General features: G+C 43.6%; 1 protein-coding gene across 30 annotated transcripts in view; it reads left to right on the forward strand.

Annotated features, from left to right (window-relative positions):
* Positions 1-16,711, forward strand: part of VPS13B (vacuolar protein sorting 13 homolog B) — an 805,974-nt gene that overhangs the window by 758,294 nt on the left and 30,969 nt on the right. For all 30 annotated transcript variants that reach the window (XM_086336078.1, XM_086336091.1, XM_086336075.1 and 27 more), the window contains 2 exons: positions 2,975-3,102; positions 3,295-3,494. In XM_086336078.1, coding sequence (XP_086192204.1) covers positions 2,975-3,102; positions 3,295-3,494 — 328 coding nt within the window. The remainder of the gene's footprint in view (positions 1-2,974; positions 3,103-3,294; positions 3,495-16,711) is intronic.

A 16,711-nucleotide genomic window follows, 5' to 3' on the forward strand; every position in this document is an offset into this window, starting at 1 on the left:
GGTTAACATATACACTTCTGTGTATAAAATAGTCAATAAGAACCTACTGTATAGCATAGGGAATTATACTCAGTACCCTGTAGTAACCAATTAGGGAAAAGAATATGTATATAAAGAATATATATATTAAAAGAATATATATAACTGAATCTCTGAGCTATATACTTATACAGTATTGTAAATCAATTTAAAAAATGTCTTCTAAGTGTTATTTTTAGATAATCTTAGATTCACATGCAGTTATAGGAAGTAATTCAGAGAGGTCCCCTGTATCCCTTACTCAGTTCCCGCAGTTGAAACCTCTTACAGAACATCCTACAAACCTAGTATCACATCTAGGATGTTGGTGTTGATGCAGTTAGTGTGTAGAGCATTTCCATGGTAAGTTTCAGGAAGTATTTTTGAAAGCAATGTGAACCTATGTATGGAAAACAAACTTATTTTTAAAACTAAAACACAAAATTTATAATAAACACTTAGAATTTATTTTTAAAATTCAAAGATTTTGTTAATGTAAATGTTTATTGTAATGTAAATGTAAATAACTATTGAGCTAGTTATTAGATTGAACGTGACAAGTGAAAGCATTAGTCACTCAGTCATGTCTGACCCTCTGTGACCCCATGGACTGTTGCCTGCCAGGCTCCTCCATCCATGGAATTTTCCAGGCAAGAATACTGGAGTGGGTTGTCATTTTCTTCTCTAGGGAATCTTCCCGACCCAGGGATTGAACCTGGGTCTCCTGCATTGCAGGCAGATTCTTTACCGTCTGAGCTACTATGGAAGCCCAGTTATGATATTAGAAGTACCATATTTTAGTCCTGACTGCAGTTCTCTTGGTTATCAATAAGACATTCTCTGTGGTCAGCTTGCCTGGCTCTTCCAGAATTAGGCTGAGAGAAGATCCGAAGACTATACTGTGAAAGTGTTTCATCTCCTCGCCTCAGTCCTACAGTGCACATAAGATGGTGTTATTAATGTGATTTTCCCAAATACTAATCAACAGTTCACCTTGGCATTTCAGACAAATGCAATCTTTGGGAAGAACTCACACTGGCGAACAGAATAGATAGTGAATGGGAAACTCTTTAGTGTGTTGCTATTGCTATTGCTAAGTCACTTCAGTCATGTCTAACTCTGTGTGACCTCATAGACAGCAGCCCACCAGGCTCCCCGTCCCTGGGATTCTCCAGGAAAGACCACTGGAGTGGGTTGCCATTTCCTTCTCCAGTGCATGAAAGTGAAAGTGAAGTTGCTCAGTCCTGTCTGACTCTTAGCGACCCCATGGACTGACTGCAGCCTACCAGGCTCCTCCATCCATGGGATTTTCCAGGCAAGAGTACTGGAGTGGGGTGCCAGTTACTGACTGCTTATAATCAGTGTAAACTGAGGGCCACATTTGGCAAATAATCTGATTTCTTTGATTAATTTGAACAACCAGTCCATGTAATTTAAACTTAAGAGAGATTTTTTTTCCTGATTTGATATGAAATATTTTTTGATAGTCTCTCAGTCTAAATTGGATAGCACCCCACTCCAGTACTCTTGCCTGGAAAATCCCATGGATGGAGGAGCCTGATAGGCTGCAGTCCGTGGGGTTGCTAAGAGTCGGACACGACTGAGCGACTTCACTTTCACTTTTCACTTTCATGCATTGGAGAAGGAAATGGCAACCCACTCCAGTGTTCTTGCCTGGAGAATCCAAGGGATGGGGGAGCCTGGTAGGCTGCCGTCTATGGGGTCGCAAAGAGTCGGACACGACTGAAGCGACTTAGCAGCAGCAGCAGTCTAAATTAACCCGGTGTACGAGACAGCAAAAGAGACACTGATGTATAGAACAGTCTTATGGACTCTGTGGGAGAGGGAGAGGGTGGGAAGATTTGGGAGAATGGCAATGAAACATGTAAAATATCATGTAGAAAACGAGTTGCCAGTCCAGGTTCGATGCATGATGCTGGATGCTTGGGGCTGGTGCACTGGGACGGCCCAGAGGGATGGTATGGGGAGGGAGGAGGGAGGAGGGTTCGGGATGGGGAGCACATGTATACCTGTGGCGGATTCATTTTGATATTTGGCAAAACTAATACAATTATGTAAAGTTTAAAAATAAAATAAAATTAGAGAAGAAAAAAAAAATAATAAATTGGAGCCTTCTCTCTGTCCATTGCAGAGAGCAGTCTATGCCCACACAGCAATTTCTCTGAGGCCAAATAGAAAATACGGCTTTGCTCTTGATAGCCAAAATGGAGATCCTAGAAAGTACGGTGATTTGTGAAAATTGACAGCAAACATACTGAACCTGCCTACCTTTAGAATTAAAAATAGCAAGTACACAGATTCTCCAGTCATCCTTCTAGAAGCACATCGGCTCCTCCTTTACCAAAACTTACCAAGCACTTTTGAGGAGGAAGGCACCCCATCTCTAGAGATTAAGACACATGTACATAGAGGGAAAAAGAAGAGAAGGAAAAGCTAGCACAAGGATATCTGTGATTCTCTCTGAGTACTACAAGTTATGGGTTTTTTTTTTATTTAATTTTATGTTTTTAATTCTTTTTATATTGGAGCATAGTTGATTAACAGTGTTGTGTTAGTTTCAGGTATATAGCAAAGTGATGCAGTTATACATACACATGTAGCTATTCTTTTTCAAATTCTTTTCCCTTTTAGGTTGTTTATGGAACACTGAGCAGAGTTCCCTGTGCTATACAGTAGTTTACACATTTTTTGAATATTTTATGATAAAAAATGTAACTGCTATCAGAAAAAGAAATTAGTAAACCTATCATTAGTGTCTGGCAGGTAATAGAGGACCGGATGGCCTCTGTTGTCTGGAAAACATTTTCTCTGATGTGTAAGAGGGAGGGTGTTCTAGAGGTTCTGAATATTGCAAATCTAAATAAATATGTACCAGGAGAAAAAGCACGCATTTTTTTCTAAGCTGTTTCTGTTATTTGATCTGATTCTATTCTAGGGCAATAGCACTAACATATCAAGAACACCTTGGAGTGACTTATTTAACCCTCTCAGAAGACCCTAGTCCTCGAATAATTTTCCACAACAGATGTCCAGTGACAATACTTATAAAGGAAAATACTAAAGGTATATGATATAGTATTGAATTTAAATAATATAAAACTTACATTCTTTCTGGAGGTTTTTAACTTAGTATTTGCCTGTGATCCTTAAGAGTGAACTTATTTGAGAAGTCTCTCTTGCCACATTACATTTAATATCCCCAAGTCTTTGTCTTCAAGGCCTAAGTCTGAATGTGCTTTTTTTTTTTAATTTTAGATATTCCAAAGTTTGAGGTTTATTGCAGAAAAATTCCTCCTGAGTGCTCAATTCATCATGAGCTATATCATCAGATTTCCAGTTATCCAGACTGCAAGACCAGAGACCTCCTTCCTAGCCTCCTTTTGAGAGTGGAATTGCTGGAGGAAATGACAGCCGAGTGGAGTGATGCCATCGACATCAACAATCAGGGGACACAGGTCAGCGACCCACATGTTCCTGCCAAAGCCTGAGGAAAAGGTCCCTTTCCTAAGGTTTTGGTGATTGTCTGCTTCTAAACGCTGATGTCTTGTCTCTGTGTGAGGGCACATGTGTACCTACGTTTACACCTTCATGGGCTATAAATTCTCAGACACAAGTGTGTATCCCCAAAGTGTGCTGCTGCTGCTCAGTCGCTTCAGGTGTGCCTGACCTCTTTGCAGCCGCATGGAAGGTAGCCCATCAGGCTCCTCTGTCCACGGGATTCTCCAGGCAAGAATACTGGAATGGGTTGCCATGCCCTCCTCCAGGGGATCTTCCCAACCCAAGAATTTAACCCGCCTCTCTTACGTCTCCTGCATTGGCAGGCGGGTTCTTTACCACTAGCACTGCCTGGGAAGTACATCCCCAAAGTATACTATACAACTATTTATGAAAGGGGAACACTTGGTAAAACAAGCCCATCTTGGGTCTAAACCCAGATCAAAAATGAAATAGAAATGTTAATCTTCTTCATGTAAAAGGTAATCAATCCAGCTGTCCAGATTTTAAGACAATCATAATGTCAAACCTGGATTCATTACCTCATTTGAAAATTTACTAATTTTGAAATATACATATTATTCCTAGCAGTACATGAAACTTTGTGAATATAAGTACAGTTTTAAAACCCTGAACAGATCAGATGTCCTGATTTGTCCCTGTCTTACTCTAGATGTTGGTGATAATATTTTTGTTGAAAATGGCTCAGGGACCTAGCATTCCCTTTCTGCTCTGCCTAAAATTTACCATTTTTCAGTACAATTCAGTGGCAATAAATAGATTCACAATGTTGTAAAACCATAGCCCCTATCCATTTCCAGAAATGTTTCATCATCCTGAACAGACACTATAAACCCGTAACTCCTCAATCCCCCCTCTCCCCAGCCCACAGTAACCTCTTCTGTGCTTTCTCAGTCTACCTGCTGCAGGCATCTCACGTAAGGAGAAACGTACAACACTCATCCTTTTGCGTTTGGCTTATTTCCTTTAGCATGGTATCTTCCAGGTTCACCCATGTGGTAGCATGTGTCAGAACATCTTTCCTTTTTATGGCTGAATAATACTGTGCTGTACTTTTTTAAAAGTCCCTTCACATCTGTTACTTCATTTGATCTTCACAACTAGCTTATGAAGTAGATCCTATTGTAATGGTAATAAAACACATATTAAAATTAAAAATGTGTTTACAGTAATAATAATGATTATCATTTAATAAGCACTTACTATATGCCAGGCATTGTGCTAAGCACTTTATATTCATTCTTCTCTAACCCATGCAACAGGCAGACAAGATAGGGACTGTCATTTCCATGTTACAGAAGTGAAAACTTGAGATCTCCGAAGAAACATGGTCTGATTCCCACATGTTACGAGGGAAGGGATGAGGATTTTATCCAGACCTACCTGACTCCACGGCATGTGCTGTGAACTGCTGTGCTCTGAATGCTACTTCCTTACCTGAACTTCCTTAACTCCCCTACTTCCCCAGTCCTGCTGGCACATTTTTCTCATCTCTCTAGAGGTTCTCTCCCTATACCCCTGTGAAGTCCCTACCCATCCCAGGACCCTCTACATACTCATATAACATTTTTAACATTTAATCTCATTTACTTCTGTAAATGATTTCCTACCAAGTCAAGATCCCTGGCAGTCAGACCCCTGCCTTATTCATGCATAGCCTATGGCAGAATGCCTGCGAACACAGTGAGATCTGAAGACATATCAAACAAATAAATGAATGAAAGAGAAGGTGAGGCTACCAAGAGAGGTCTTGTAAAGGAGGAGAAGAGGGTGCCAGGCCTGACTTTGGAAACTCTGCCGTGTGAGTGTGATGCAGCAGCAGACTGAGAAGGAGCTGGAGAGTGGCAGGAGGAGGGGCTGGGCGGGGCAGAAACAGGAAAGCCCCTCAGAGAGAGAGAGTTTGCGGGATGGAAGATGGTGGGCAGAGGGCAGGCGAGATCACATTGGAAGTTACAAGTCCAGAGGGAGTGCAAGGACAGGGGAGAAGTGGTATTTTTTTTTTTTTTTTCAAGAAGCAAATGAGACCCCTGGAGAGGAAGCTTTTTATATGCTGCAGGAGAGGAGTCAGTGGAGGAGATGTGAGAACATGCGCAAGGAATCACCAGAGAGACAAGTGCAAAACTCAGGGAGTATAATTCTCCTTGAACAGGAGGGCCACACCCTCTTCTCTGATGGTAGGATAGAGGTGGGGATGGGCACAAGGGTAGATAGAGATCTCTGGAGGGCTGAGGGTGGGAAATGGAGTGAAGTGATACCCAGCGGCCCTAAGTTTATCAGGGAACGTAGAGCGCAACATCTGCTGAGAGAGGGAGGGAAAGGGGTGGGGGCCTGGGGAGAGCGTGGCTGTGGAAACAGTGAAGGACATGGCCGTGGGCAGGTGCAGGAGGGGCCCCGCTCACCCGGGAGACCTGCACTTGTGGTGCCCCAAACTGTGGAGGGGTGTGATGTCCACCCCGCAGCGCTCGTGTGATGAACAGGGAAAATCCGCAGGGGTGGCACGACCTCTGGAGACATTCCCGGTCTCCGTCCTTTACAGAATAAGCATCACCAGCTTCTCAAAGGCCCCTGAACTGCCCTGCATCCGTGTGAAGGTGTCTGAAGCCTTGCTTATGTGTGTCTAGGGAATGCTTTACAATAGGCAATCTGCCTGCCAAACCTTATTTTGGGAGTTCCTGTTCACTCTAAATTTCCTCAAACCTTTGTAGTCGGGGATACTTCAAAGCTGAGAGGAGGTACTCTTTCCAACACCCGTATCACCCCCGGTCCGAGGACCCAGCAGAATCTCGTGTTCCCATTAATCTTGGAGGAGCTGTGAGCCATATGTCCTGCAGACCATTGCTCACTTCCTATTCTGGAGGAAGATTCGTTTCAGACCCTTGCTGACGTCTCCCCGGGAACACACCAGAGCGTATAAATCACTGCGGGGGGGAGGGGGGGGAGCGGGGCGTGGGGAGCTGTGTCCTCTGATGAAAGGAAGCAGCCCTTCTGTAGGAGGAAGCTTGTCTTCCAGGAGCCTTGCCTCAGCCCTGGGTGTCGGGCTCATGATGTGGATTTCAAAGCTGACCTAACAAAAGCAGAATTAAAGCCCCAAAAGTCTCCATTATGCCCCAGGGAAGAAAACTCCTCTTTTGTCCATGACAGAGATACCCCTCGGTGCCTCCCTGGTTTTGCAAATCAGACCACGTCTTGTATAATTTTGAGGTGGAATATGAGAGGAAATGTGCAGAGAATAACTATAGTTACACAAAGAAGTGTTCTTTGGATCAAGAGTTACTGAGAAGACCTAAGAATTCTGACAGGTGTGGGTTTTCTGGGGCTGTGTCCCTGGCTCACACCTGGGTGAGGTCCCAGGTGAGAGGCCCTGCAGGGACAGCTGGGGCTCTTATCCATAATGACAGTGCAGGGAGCCTGACAACAGGGGAGGAAAATCAGTAAAGTGTTAGTCACTCACCGACTCTTTTGTGACCCCCATGGACTGTAGCCCGCCAGGCTCCTCTGTCCGTGGACTTCTTTAGGCAAGAATACTGGAATGCATAGCCATTCCCTTCTCCAGGGGATCTTCTTGACCCAGGGATCGAACCTGGGTCCCCTGCATTGCAGTCAGATTCTTTACTCTCTCAGCCACTATGTTGATCATTTTAAGTCATAATTTTGATCCTATGAGGGAAATACTTAAGAATCCTGTCATAGTGTATGGGCTTTGAATTGCTGACAGTCCAAAACCTTATTTCTGTCAAAGCTAGGCAACATTCTTTTGAAAAATTCAAGACAGATAAGGTATACAGAAAACACAGTATTTACCCTTTAACTAATATAAACACAGTGAAGTAGGCTTCCATCGTTCAGTCAACAAATACTGAGTTTCTAATATGTGACACTCATTGTATTATAACCTGGAGCTGGGATTACATAAAATACAGTGAGCAAAAACGGAACATGGCCCTTTCCCTCAAGGAGATTCCCTGTGGAGGAGGTAGATGATAAGCAGTCCCAGGTGGTTGTGCTGTTACGAACTCTGATCAGTTTTGAAGGAGAGGTGGGTACAGGTGTGCTATGATACAGTGGACAATTAATAGTTTGAGAGGCTGTGTCCCTGCGTATGAGCCCTGACATCTTAGCCTTAAAGTGGAACAGGCAAAAAGTAGACAAGAGAATGGAGATCTTGCTTAGCAGACCGAGCAGGTTCAAAGTTTTGGTGCTCAGAGAGGGAGCTCAGAAGGATCGCTTCCAGCGATCTAAATGCCATTGTGGCCAGAGGAGGGAAGGGGGGCCAGGGAGGAGGCTAGTGAGGCGGTTCAAGGCCCAATCTGGCAGGATCCTGTAGCTCCAACAAGGACTTGGGTTTTTAAGAACCACAGGAAGTGATTGAATTGTCTATGAAAAGCAATTTCTGAACCAAAGAACAGCAGTTTAAACCCCAAAAGGCTGGTTAAAATTATCCCTTTGCAGGTAAATTCTACAAAGATCCAGTAAATTCTCATGATCTTTGAGTCTTAACAGAAGTGTTTAGTAGGGCCAGCATTATCGCCGTTTTCTTCTCCGATAAACTCTGGACCTTTACAAAGTGCTTTCCCCTCCAGTCTTTAGTCTTCCATCCATTTATCCAGCAAACTCTTACTGAGGACCTATCTAGGGCCAAACCCTGTTCTCTGAATGTGTTTAATTCCCACGTTCAAGGCACCTGGGTAACTAAATTAATGCAGTCAAGTGTAGTAAATCCTAAGATAGAGCCTTTGATCACTGCAAAAGCTCTAAGGTAGTCGGGGCAGTAATTTTGATGTTTATGTTACTGATGAGAGGATTCAGGCTTAAAGAGTAATCTACTAGGTGGTTTATAATTAAGCATCAGGCTGGAACCTGGGTCTGCTCACATGTGACTAGTAATTTTTGCTCTACCAAACTAGGGTCACTATCTGTCCTTTGGAGTCCAGCCCTGGCTACAAACATTGCCACCTGAAAGTCAGTAAAAGCACAGGCGAGAAGAGGTTTTCTAATTCCCACTTTAACCTAGAGCAAGAGTCCCTTCTGTGGCATCCCACCCTAGAAAACTACCCGTGTCATTGTTGGTCAGTCGCTCAGTCATGTCCGACTCTTTGTGACCCCGTGGACTGCAGCACACCCGGCTTCTCTGTCCTTCACCATCTCTTGGAGTTTTCTCAAATTCATGTCCACTGAGTCGATGATGCCATCCAACCACTTCATCCTCCAACAATCTCATCTTGTCCTCTTCTCCTGCCTTCAATCTTTCCCAGCATCTGGGTCTTTTCCCAAAGACTCAGCTCTTTGCATCAGGTAACCAAAGTATTAGAGCTTCAGCTTCAGCATCAGTTGTTCCAGTGAATATTCAGAGTTGATTTCACAGTCATGGCTTATTCCAGCAGTGATTATGAGAAAGTCTTGGCTTGTATCAAGCTATACTCTGTGTCTCTGTAGCATCCATTCACCCACCCTTGTTTAACCCCCTGAGGCATCACAGAGTATTTACTTCCCCTTTAATACAGCAACACTGCAATTATTTGAAGGCAGCTTCAGCATCTTTTCTAACTGTTCCCTTATCCAGGCCAAATATTTCTGGTTCCTTGAATCATTCCTTCAGTAAATGTGATTTCCAGACCCATCACCACAGTTACCCTGGTCTGAACACACTAGTATGTTATGTTCCTTTTTAAAAATCTGGCAGCCAGAATTACACATACTATTCCAAATGTGGTCTAACCAGCTATTACCTCCCTGTGCTTCCATTAATAAAGTAGAAGATTGAGTTAGCTTTTTATTAATGAGTTCAGACTGTTTGTTATTATTGAACTTGTGGTCAACCACATCCTCCAGGTCTTTATCATATGACTTGCTGTACAGTTGACTTTTTGAACCCAGTGACAGGACTTTACATTTATCCCCAATAAATTAAATCTTGTTGCTATTGGCCTAGTCCACTTGTTGAAATCACTTTTAAAAAATTGTGATGCTGTCATCCACCCTATTAAGTATCCCTAGTAGCTTTAGGTCATCCATAGATGTGGTGAACCTGCATTCTATGTGTTCATCCAAGTCATTAATATGCTGAACGGGACAAGTCCAAGGTCTACGTGCTGTGGTGAATCACGAGACACTTCCCTAATGCTTGAGTTCAGTCAGCCAGTAACACTCCAGACTGTACTGTCATCTCGCCCATATTTCTTCAATAATAAAATGCATCTATAAAAGCACTTTTAAACTGTACTGTATAAGTATTTCTTATCTTGCTTACAAGAATATCATGAAACACTTTGGTAAATGCCCTGATGAGCCAGGACTTAAATGTGTGATCAGCCCGTTTGGTGCCGATCAGATGGGGTAACGCTGAGCACTAATGCACAAAGAGCATGTGATCATCTTCAGAGACTTCATTAGCCTCCAGCCCCAACTTTTTACATAGAGAAGTAGTTGTCGATGCAAGGGACTATCTGACTTATAAAATGTGTGGGGCAGATGTTTTGGCTTCTTCCTTACTTCCGTCACCTTCCCCATCCCCCCTGCATTATCAGGGCCAGAAGAGATATCACCAGATTGGCATCCACTTCTGACATCTGCCAAGTATCCTGGTCAGGAGTCTTCTGTGTGGTTATAGTTGTTCTAGTTGAGTCACCATTTCTTCCAAAGATACTTGGTAGAAGGGATATCTCTAAAGTATTTTTTAGTAATAGAGAAAGAAATCAAACCAGTCAATCTTAAAGGAAATCAACCCTGAATACTCATTGGAAGGACTGATGCTGAAGCTGAAGCTCCAATACTTTGACCACCTGGTGCAAAGTGCCGACCCACTGGAAAAGACCCTGATGCTGAGAAAGATTGAAAGCAAAAAGAGAGGAGGGCAACAGGATGAGATGGTTGGGTAGCATTACTGACTCAGTGGACAAGAACTTGGGCAAACTCCGGGAGATAGTGAGGGACGGGGAGGCCTGGTATGCTGGCAGCCCATGGGGTCACAAAGAGCTGGACACAACTTAGCAACTGAACAATAACAATAACATACAGAAGGAAGACGTCAGTCAGTCAGGTCAGTTGCTCAGTCGTGTCCAACTCTGCGACCTCATGGACTGCAGCACGCCAGGCCTCCCTGTCCATCACCGACTCCTGGAGCTTACTCAAACTCATGTCCATCGCATCGGTGATGCCATCCAACCATCTTATTCTCTATAGTCCCTTTCTCCTCCCCCCTTCAATCTTTCCTAGCATCAGGGTCTTTTCCAATGAGTCGGTTGTTCGCATCAGGTGGCCAAAGTATTGGAGCGTCAGCTTCAGCATCAGTCCTTCCAATGAATATTCAGGACTGATTTCCTGTAGTATTGACTGGTTGGATCTCCTTGCTGTACAAGGGACTCTCAAGAGTCTTCTCCAACACCACAGTTCAAAAGCATCAATTCTTCAGCGCTCAGTTTTCTTTATAGTCCAACTCTCACATCCACACATGACTACTAGAAAAACCATAGCTTTGACTAGACAGACCTTTTTGGACTAGACTTACACTCAGAATATCTGTTATTTCCTTCTTCTCCTCCTCCAGTCTTTCCTACCTTGATTATCTTGGAAATTCTTCCCCCTTCTTTTCCTCTCTCAGAGAGCTAATTTGTCTCCAAGCTTTAGCTCCCATCATCCAGTCACTCCCAAATATCTTATCTCTGGCCATGTCATCCTTTCCAAGCTCCAACTCTGTGTTTCTAGCTACCCACCAGATATCTCTGCCTGAAAGACCTACAGACACATCAAACCGCCATCATCATCTGAAACCAGAGCACTCATTTTCTGTTCCCTCAAACCAGCTTCTCCTGGAGTCTCTGCTTTAATTAATATCACCCCCATTTTTTCAGTGTTAAAACCTTCATTAACATTGATACGAACTCGTATTGAATGCCTGCTTCCTGTCAAGCATTCTACACAAATACTGTCATTAGTCTGCACAGGTAGATGGTACGCGAAACTCAGAGAGGTTAACTTGCACAGAGCATGTGGGCCTGGGATTCCATCCCAGGACTGTCTGACTTCCAAGCCCATCTTTTCCTGCAGCACCCCAGTACTTTCCTGTCCCTCACTTCCCCCACAGGTTCTGGCAGAAATTCCTAAGAAGGATCTCTGTATCTTCCCCTTCTTTTTGTGACCAGGGTCTGTTTCAAGTCTTTTATTCATCATCCCTCTGTCAGATTTTAGCAACAGCCCCTTAAAGAGTCTCTCTGTTGTCAAGCTTCCTACCCTCAAACCTGCCTCTACAACTGCCGCCACAGTGGTGAGTAAAATAGAGTCCAGCCAGAAAAGTCTCTCCAGGCTACTTGGCTGCTAAAGACAAATCACTCCCTGCAACCAGATAGACCACATCTCACTCCTTATTCCCTCCGCAGGTTAGTGTTCAATCCCATAGCATGTGTGGAAATCTCTTCTTCCCTTTCAAGTCTTGAATTCTTCTATTCCAGGGTTTTCCTTCTTATGATACTCTTTTACAAACTATTTGATCTGGGTGGTGGTGGTTTAGTTGCTAAGTCGTGTCCAACTCTTGCGACCCCATGGACTGTAGCCTGCCAGGCTCCTCTGTCCATGGAATTCTCCAGGCAAGAAAACGGGAGTGGGTTGCCATTTCCTTCTCCAGTGGATCTTCCCAACCCAGGAATCGAACCTGGATCTCTTGCATTGCAGGCAGAGTCTTTACCAACTGAGCTACAAGGAAGCCTTTTATTAATTTTAGTTTAAGTTTAATTTCATAAAATTAGTAAAATTTATATTTATTTCTTCCCAAAATAGAGGGTGAAATGTCTTACGAATTTTTGCCAAAGATCAGCAGAACAAATACAATGCCTGATTTATCACATTTTCAGATCAGTTCATGCTAAGACATCCCCCAATCTGCCATAGACGAGCCAGAGACCCAGGAGAACCATGGTGTAGATTCCAGTCCAAGGGCAGGAAAAGATGCAATGAAATGTCCCAGCTCTAGCAAAGGGGGGCAAGTTCCTTCTTCCTCCACCATTTGTTCTGTTCAGACCCTCAGTGGACTGGATGATGCCCACCCACACTCGGGAAGGCAGTCTGCAGAGCCACTGAGTCAAATGATAATCTCACCTGGAAACACCCTCACTGACACATCCAGAAATAATGTTTTCATCTGGGTACCCAGTGATCAATCAAACTGACACAAAGTTGACCATCCAAAGAGAAGTGAACATGTGAGGTGGGGCAAAATGAATCAGGTGAAAGAAAGGATTGAAGAGGGATGAAGTCCAGCAAGTGTACCATGATGGGGACTGGAGCCCAGCGACAGAGGGAATTAGTACAAATCAGAGGAGGAGGTACTTAAGGACTTTTAATAACAAGAGTGCCTGTTATTTAACTGAACTGAAGTGCTGGGATGCCGTGTAACTCCCCCTTGACTATCCCGGGTTTATCACACATAGCCTGTCAGGAGAAGAAGAGAGAGAGAATGGGAGAGAAGAGCAGGAGACAGACTTCCAAGAACGCCTTCAGTGATTTCCCAGGTGTCACCTTGTAACCTAATTACTCAGTAAAGTAAAAATTGTAAATGTTTGTTGGATATAAATATAGTCAGATATAGATACAATGGTCATCTGAGTTAAATCCACCCATTCCAGTCCTAAATTTTAGTTCACTGATTCCTAAAATGTTGACGTTCACTCTTGCCATCTCCTGTTTGACCACTTCCAATTTGCCTTGATTCATGGATCCAGGTTCCTATGCGATATTGCTCTTTATAGCATCAGACCTTGCTTCCGTCACCAGTCACATCCATCACTGGGTGTTGTTTTTGCTTTGGCTCTGTCTCTTCATCCTTTCTGGAGTTATTTCTCCACTGATCTCTAGTAGCAGTAAATATAGTAAATAAATTTAATATTTATAAAAGTAACTGAATATATAAAAAGCACAGCTTATATTACATTGTTCCTTATTTGTAATTGTAGGAAAAGATAATATACTAGGTGGGCAGCAGACCTAGGCCTCAATGGTTTTCTTATACCCACACCATGTAAGAGAAAGTCATACTGATCTAGGTGCGCTAACAGAGACAAGAGTGACAGAACACAGACCATTCCCCAAATGTTTTGTGGTTAAAGCCGCAATTCACTATTTGTTGCCTATAGCCTTCTACACACACCCCCACACTACCAATGTGAGGTGAAGAAAGTAAAAAATAACTAAATGATAGCACTGAACAGGACTCACTAGCTTCTTCTGCAATGATAACTAAATTTTAAAAATCCCCTTTGCCATCAATCACTTAATTCATTCTCCACCGCTACCCCACCTCTATCCTAAAGGAAATCAGTCCTGAATATTCATTGGAAGGACTGATGCTGAAGCTGAAACTCCAATACTTTGGCCACCTCATGTGAAGACCTGACTCACTGAAAAAGGCCGACAGAGGATAAGATGGTTGGATGGCTCACCGACTCAATGGACATGAGTTTGGGTAAACTCGGGGAGTTGGTGATGGAAAGGGAGGCCTGGCGTGCTGTAGTCCATGGGGTTGCAAAGAGTCGAACACGACTGAGCAACTGAACTGAACTGAACCCCACCTCCAACCTCTGCCCAGAAGAACTCTCCTCCCCAGGTTGCTAACCAGTCTCCACACCCCAGTGGAAATCCAGTATTTCTTAGTGATGCTTTCTTAGTGTGTATATAGCTCCTTTTCATCTGGAGACCTATAAGCTCACTGGCTCCCCTCACCCTGCCAAACTGTAGGACAGAAAATAGTAAGAACTCCTCCAGATTGGAAGGAGGAAGAATGAGACACGTGCACATGCTCTCACCCATGACAGTTCCAAAATTGTTTTAAGCACATATTTTGGGGCTTTTAATCTTGGAAGCAAGGAATACTCTCTACGTTGTGTCTCTGCTGATGGAAGAGCTCTTTAACCATCACGCTTCTCGTCCCCGGGTCCATGCTCAGAGACCCTCCTTGGCTCCATCTGAAATTGTATCGAGTCTCGAATAATCAATCACAGGCTCTTTTAGTCTAGGTTCGTGAGTTTATTCAGTTCAGTTCAGTCGCTCAGTCGTATCCGGCTCTTTGTGACCCCATGAATTGCAGCACGCCAGGCCTCCCTGTCCATCACCAACTTCCGGAGTTCACTCAGACTCACGTCCATCGAGTCAGTGATGCCATCCAGCCATCTCATCCTCTGTCATCCCCTTCTCCTCCTGCCCCCAATCTCTCCCAGCATCAGAGTCTTTTCCAATGAGTCAACTCTTCGCATGAGGTGGCCAAAGTACTGGAGTTTCAGCTTTAGCATCATTCCTTCCAAAGAAATCCCAGGGCTGATCTCCTTCAGAATGGACTGGTTGGATCTCCTTGCAGTCCAAGGGACTCTCAAGAGTCTTCTCCAACACCACAGTTCAAAAGCATCAATTCTTTGGCGCTCAGCCTTCTTTACAGTCCAACTCTCACATCCATACATGACCACTGGAAAAACCATAGCCTTGACTAGATGGACCTTTGTTGGCAAAGTAATGTCTCTGCTTTTGAATATGCTCTCTAGGTCGGTCATAACTTTTCTTCCAAGGAGTAAGTAAGTGTCTTTTAATTTCATGGCTGCAGTCACCATCTGCGGTGATTTTGGAGCCCAAAAACATAAAGTCTGACACTGTTTCCACTGTTTCCCCATCTATTTCCCATGAAGTGATAGGACCAGATGCCATGATCTTCATTTTCTGAATGTTGAGCTTTAAGCCAACTTTTTCACTCTCCTCTTTCACTTTCATCAAGAGGCTTTTTAGTTCCTCTAGGCAGTAGTAATTTCTCAGAAACTCAGTGGACTTCTGATCTGTTTGATTCCAGAGAATCCCATGTGCTAATAATCACATCCTTGGTCCTTTTAATGACATATTTCTGTACTATTCTGCTTCCTTACCTCCCTCTGGATTTAAGGGAGCTTTTGTGGCAATGGTAAACAGTCGTTCTAAATTTTTTTCTGAGTAACTTTAACAATTAAAAATTTCAACAGTGAGTTCTGATGCCTATGCGTAGCCCTAAGTCTAAGTATTAATCTGCCTTCATGTTCAAAGATTAAATTTTATCTCTTACTATTTGGGGTTTAAAAACATTACTGCCTTTGCGAAGCTCTGAATTTCTGGAATGTCTTTATTCTCTTTAATTTATCTTTGCAAACCAGCCAGTTCTTTCTTGAGCTCATCTCGTCTTCACAGTGCATTGCCAGGTGCAGTCAGCAGCAGCCAACACACACTGCTGATGTTTTGTTTTCAAACCTCATCTTCTAGAGCTACAAATCTATTAGGTTTATAATCTGCCTCCCAAGTAATCTTAGACAACTCAGTGTCTTGCCACTCACAACATAAATTCCCATTTTTGTAGCTTTCAATATCAATTTCTACTGCTACCGTTAAGCCAGAATTCCCTGGTGGCTCAGTGGTAAAGAATCAACCTGCAATGCAGGAGACTCAGGCGGCTCAGGTTCAACCCCTGGATTGAGAAGATCCCCTGAAAGAGGGGATGGCAACCACTCCAATATTCTTGCCTGGAGAATTCCATGGAGAGAGGAGCCTGGCAGGCTACAGTCCCTAGAATCGCAAAGAGTCAGACACGACTAAAGTGACTGAACACGTACACAGCATTAAGCAGACTCCTGTTTTAGGTTTTTGCTGGAACCCTACTTGAATCACTGATATCTCTCTCCATTAGTTTAGGTTACATTATGCTGTCTATCACAGTCCTAGCATTGACTTTTTGCTCTTGCTGTATCCCAATGTTTGTCATCAAGGGATTTGTCCTCATGGTCAGTCAGGGACCCAGGTTGACAGAGGCTTCATTATCTTCTGTCTGCCCCATTGTAACAACCAGCCCAAAGCCTGAAGGCTTGAAACAGTAGTGATCTGGAGGGTTTGGTTGGGTGGTGTTTTTGCAGGATGAGCCCATGTAGCTGCATTTGGGTGGAGGGTTGGCAGGGGAGGAGTTCATCTAAGAAGCCTGGGTAACTCTCTTACCACGTGGTCTTTCCTCCATAGGAAGGCTAAGCCAGGCTTCCTCACACGGTTGCCAAGGGGGAAAATCCCCCAAAGCAAGCTTTTTTTCACGCTTCTTGCCTCATCCTTGTGGACATCCCATTATCTGAAGAAGGTCACAAAGCCAAGCTTCATATCAGTATAGGAAGGGATTAAA

This window comes from Bos grunniens, chromosome 14 (assembly GCF_055505025.1).
Source record: "Bos grunniens cultivar Pamir isolate PY7600 chromosome 14, Bosgru_T2T1.0, whole genome shotgun sequence".
Classification (NCBI taxonomy): domain Eukaryota; kingdom Metazoa; phylum Chordata; class Mammalia; order Artiodactyla; family Bovidae; genus Bos; species Bos grunniens.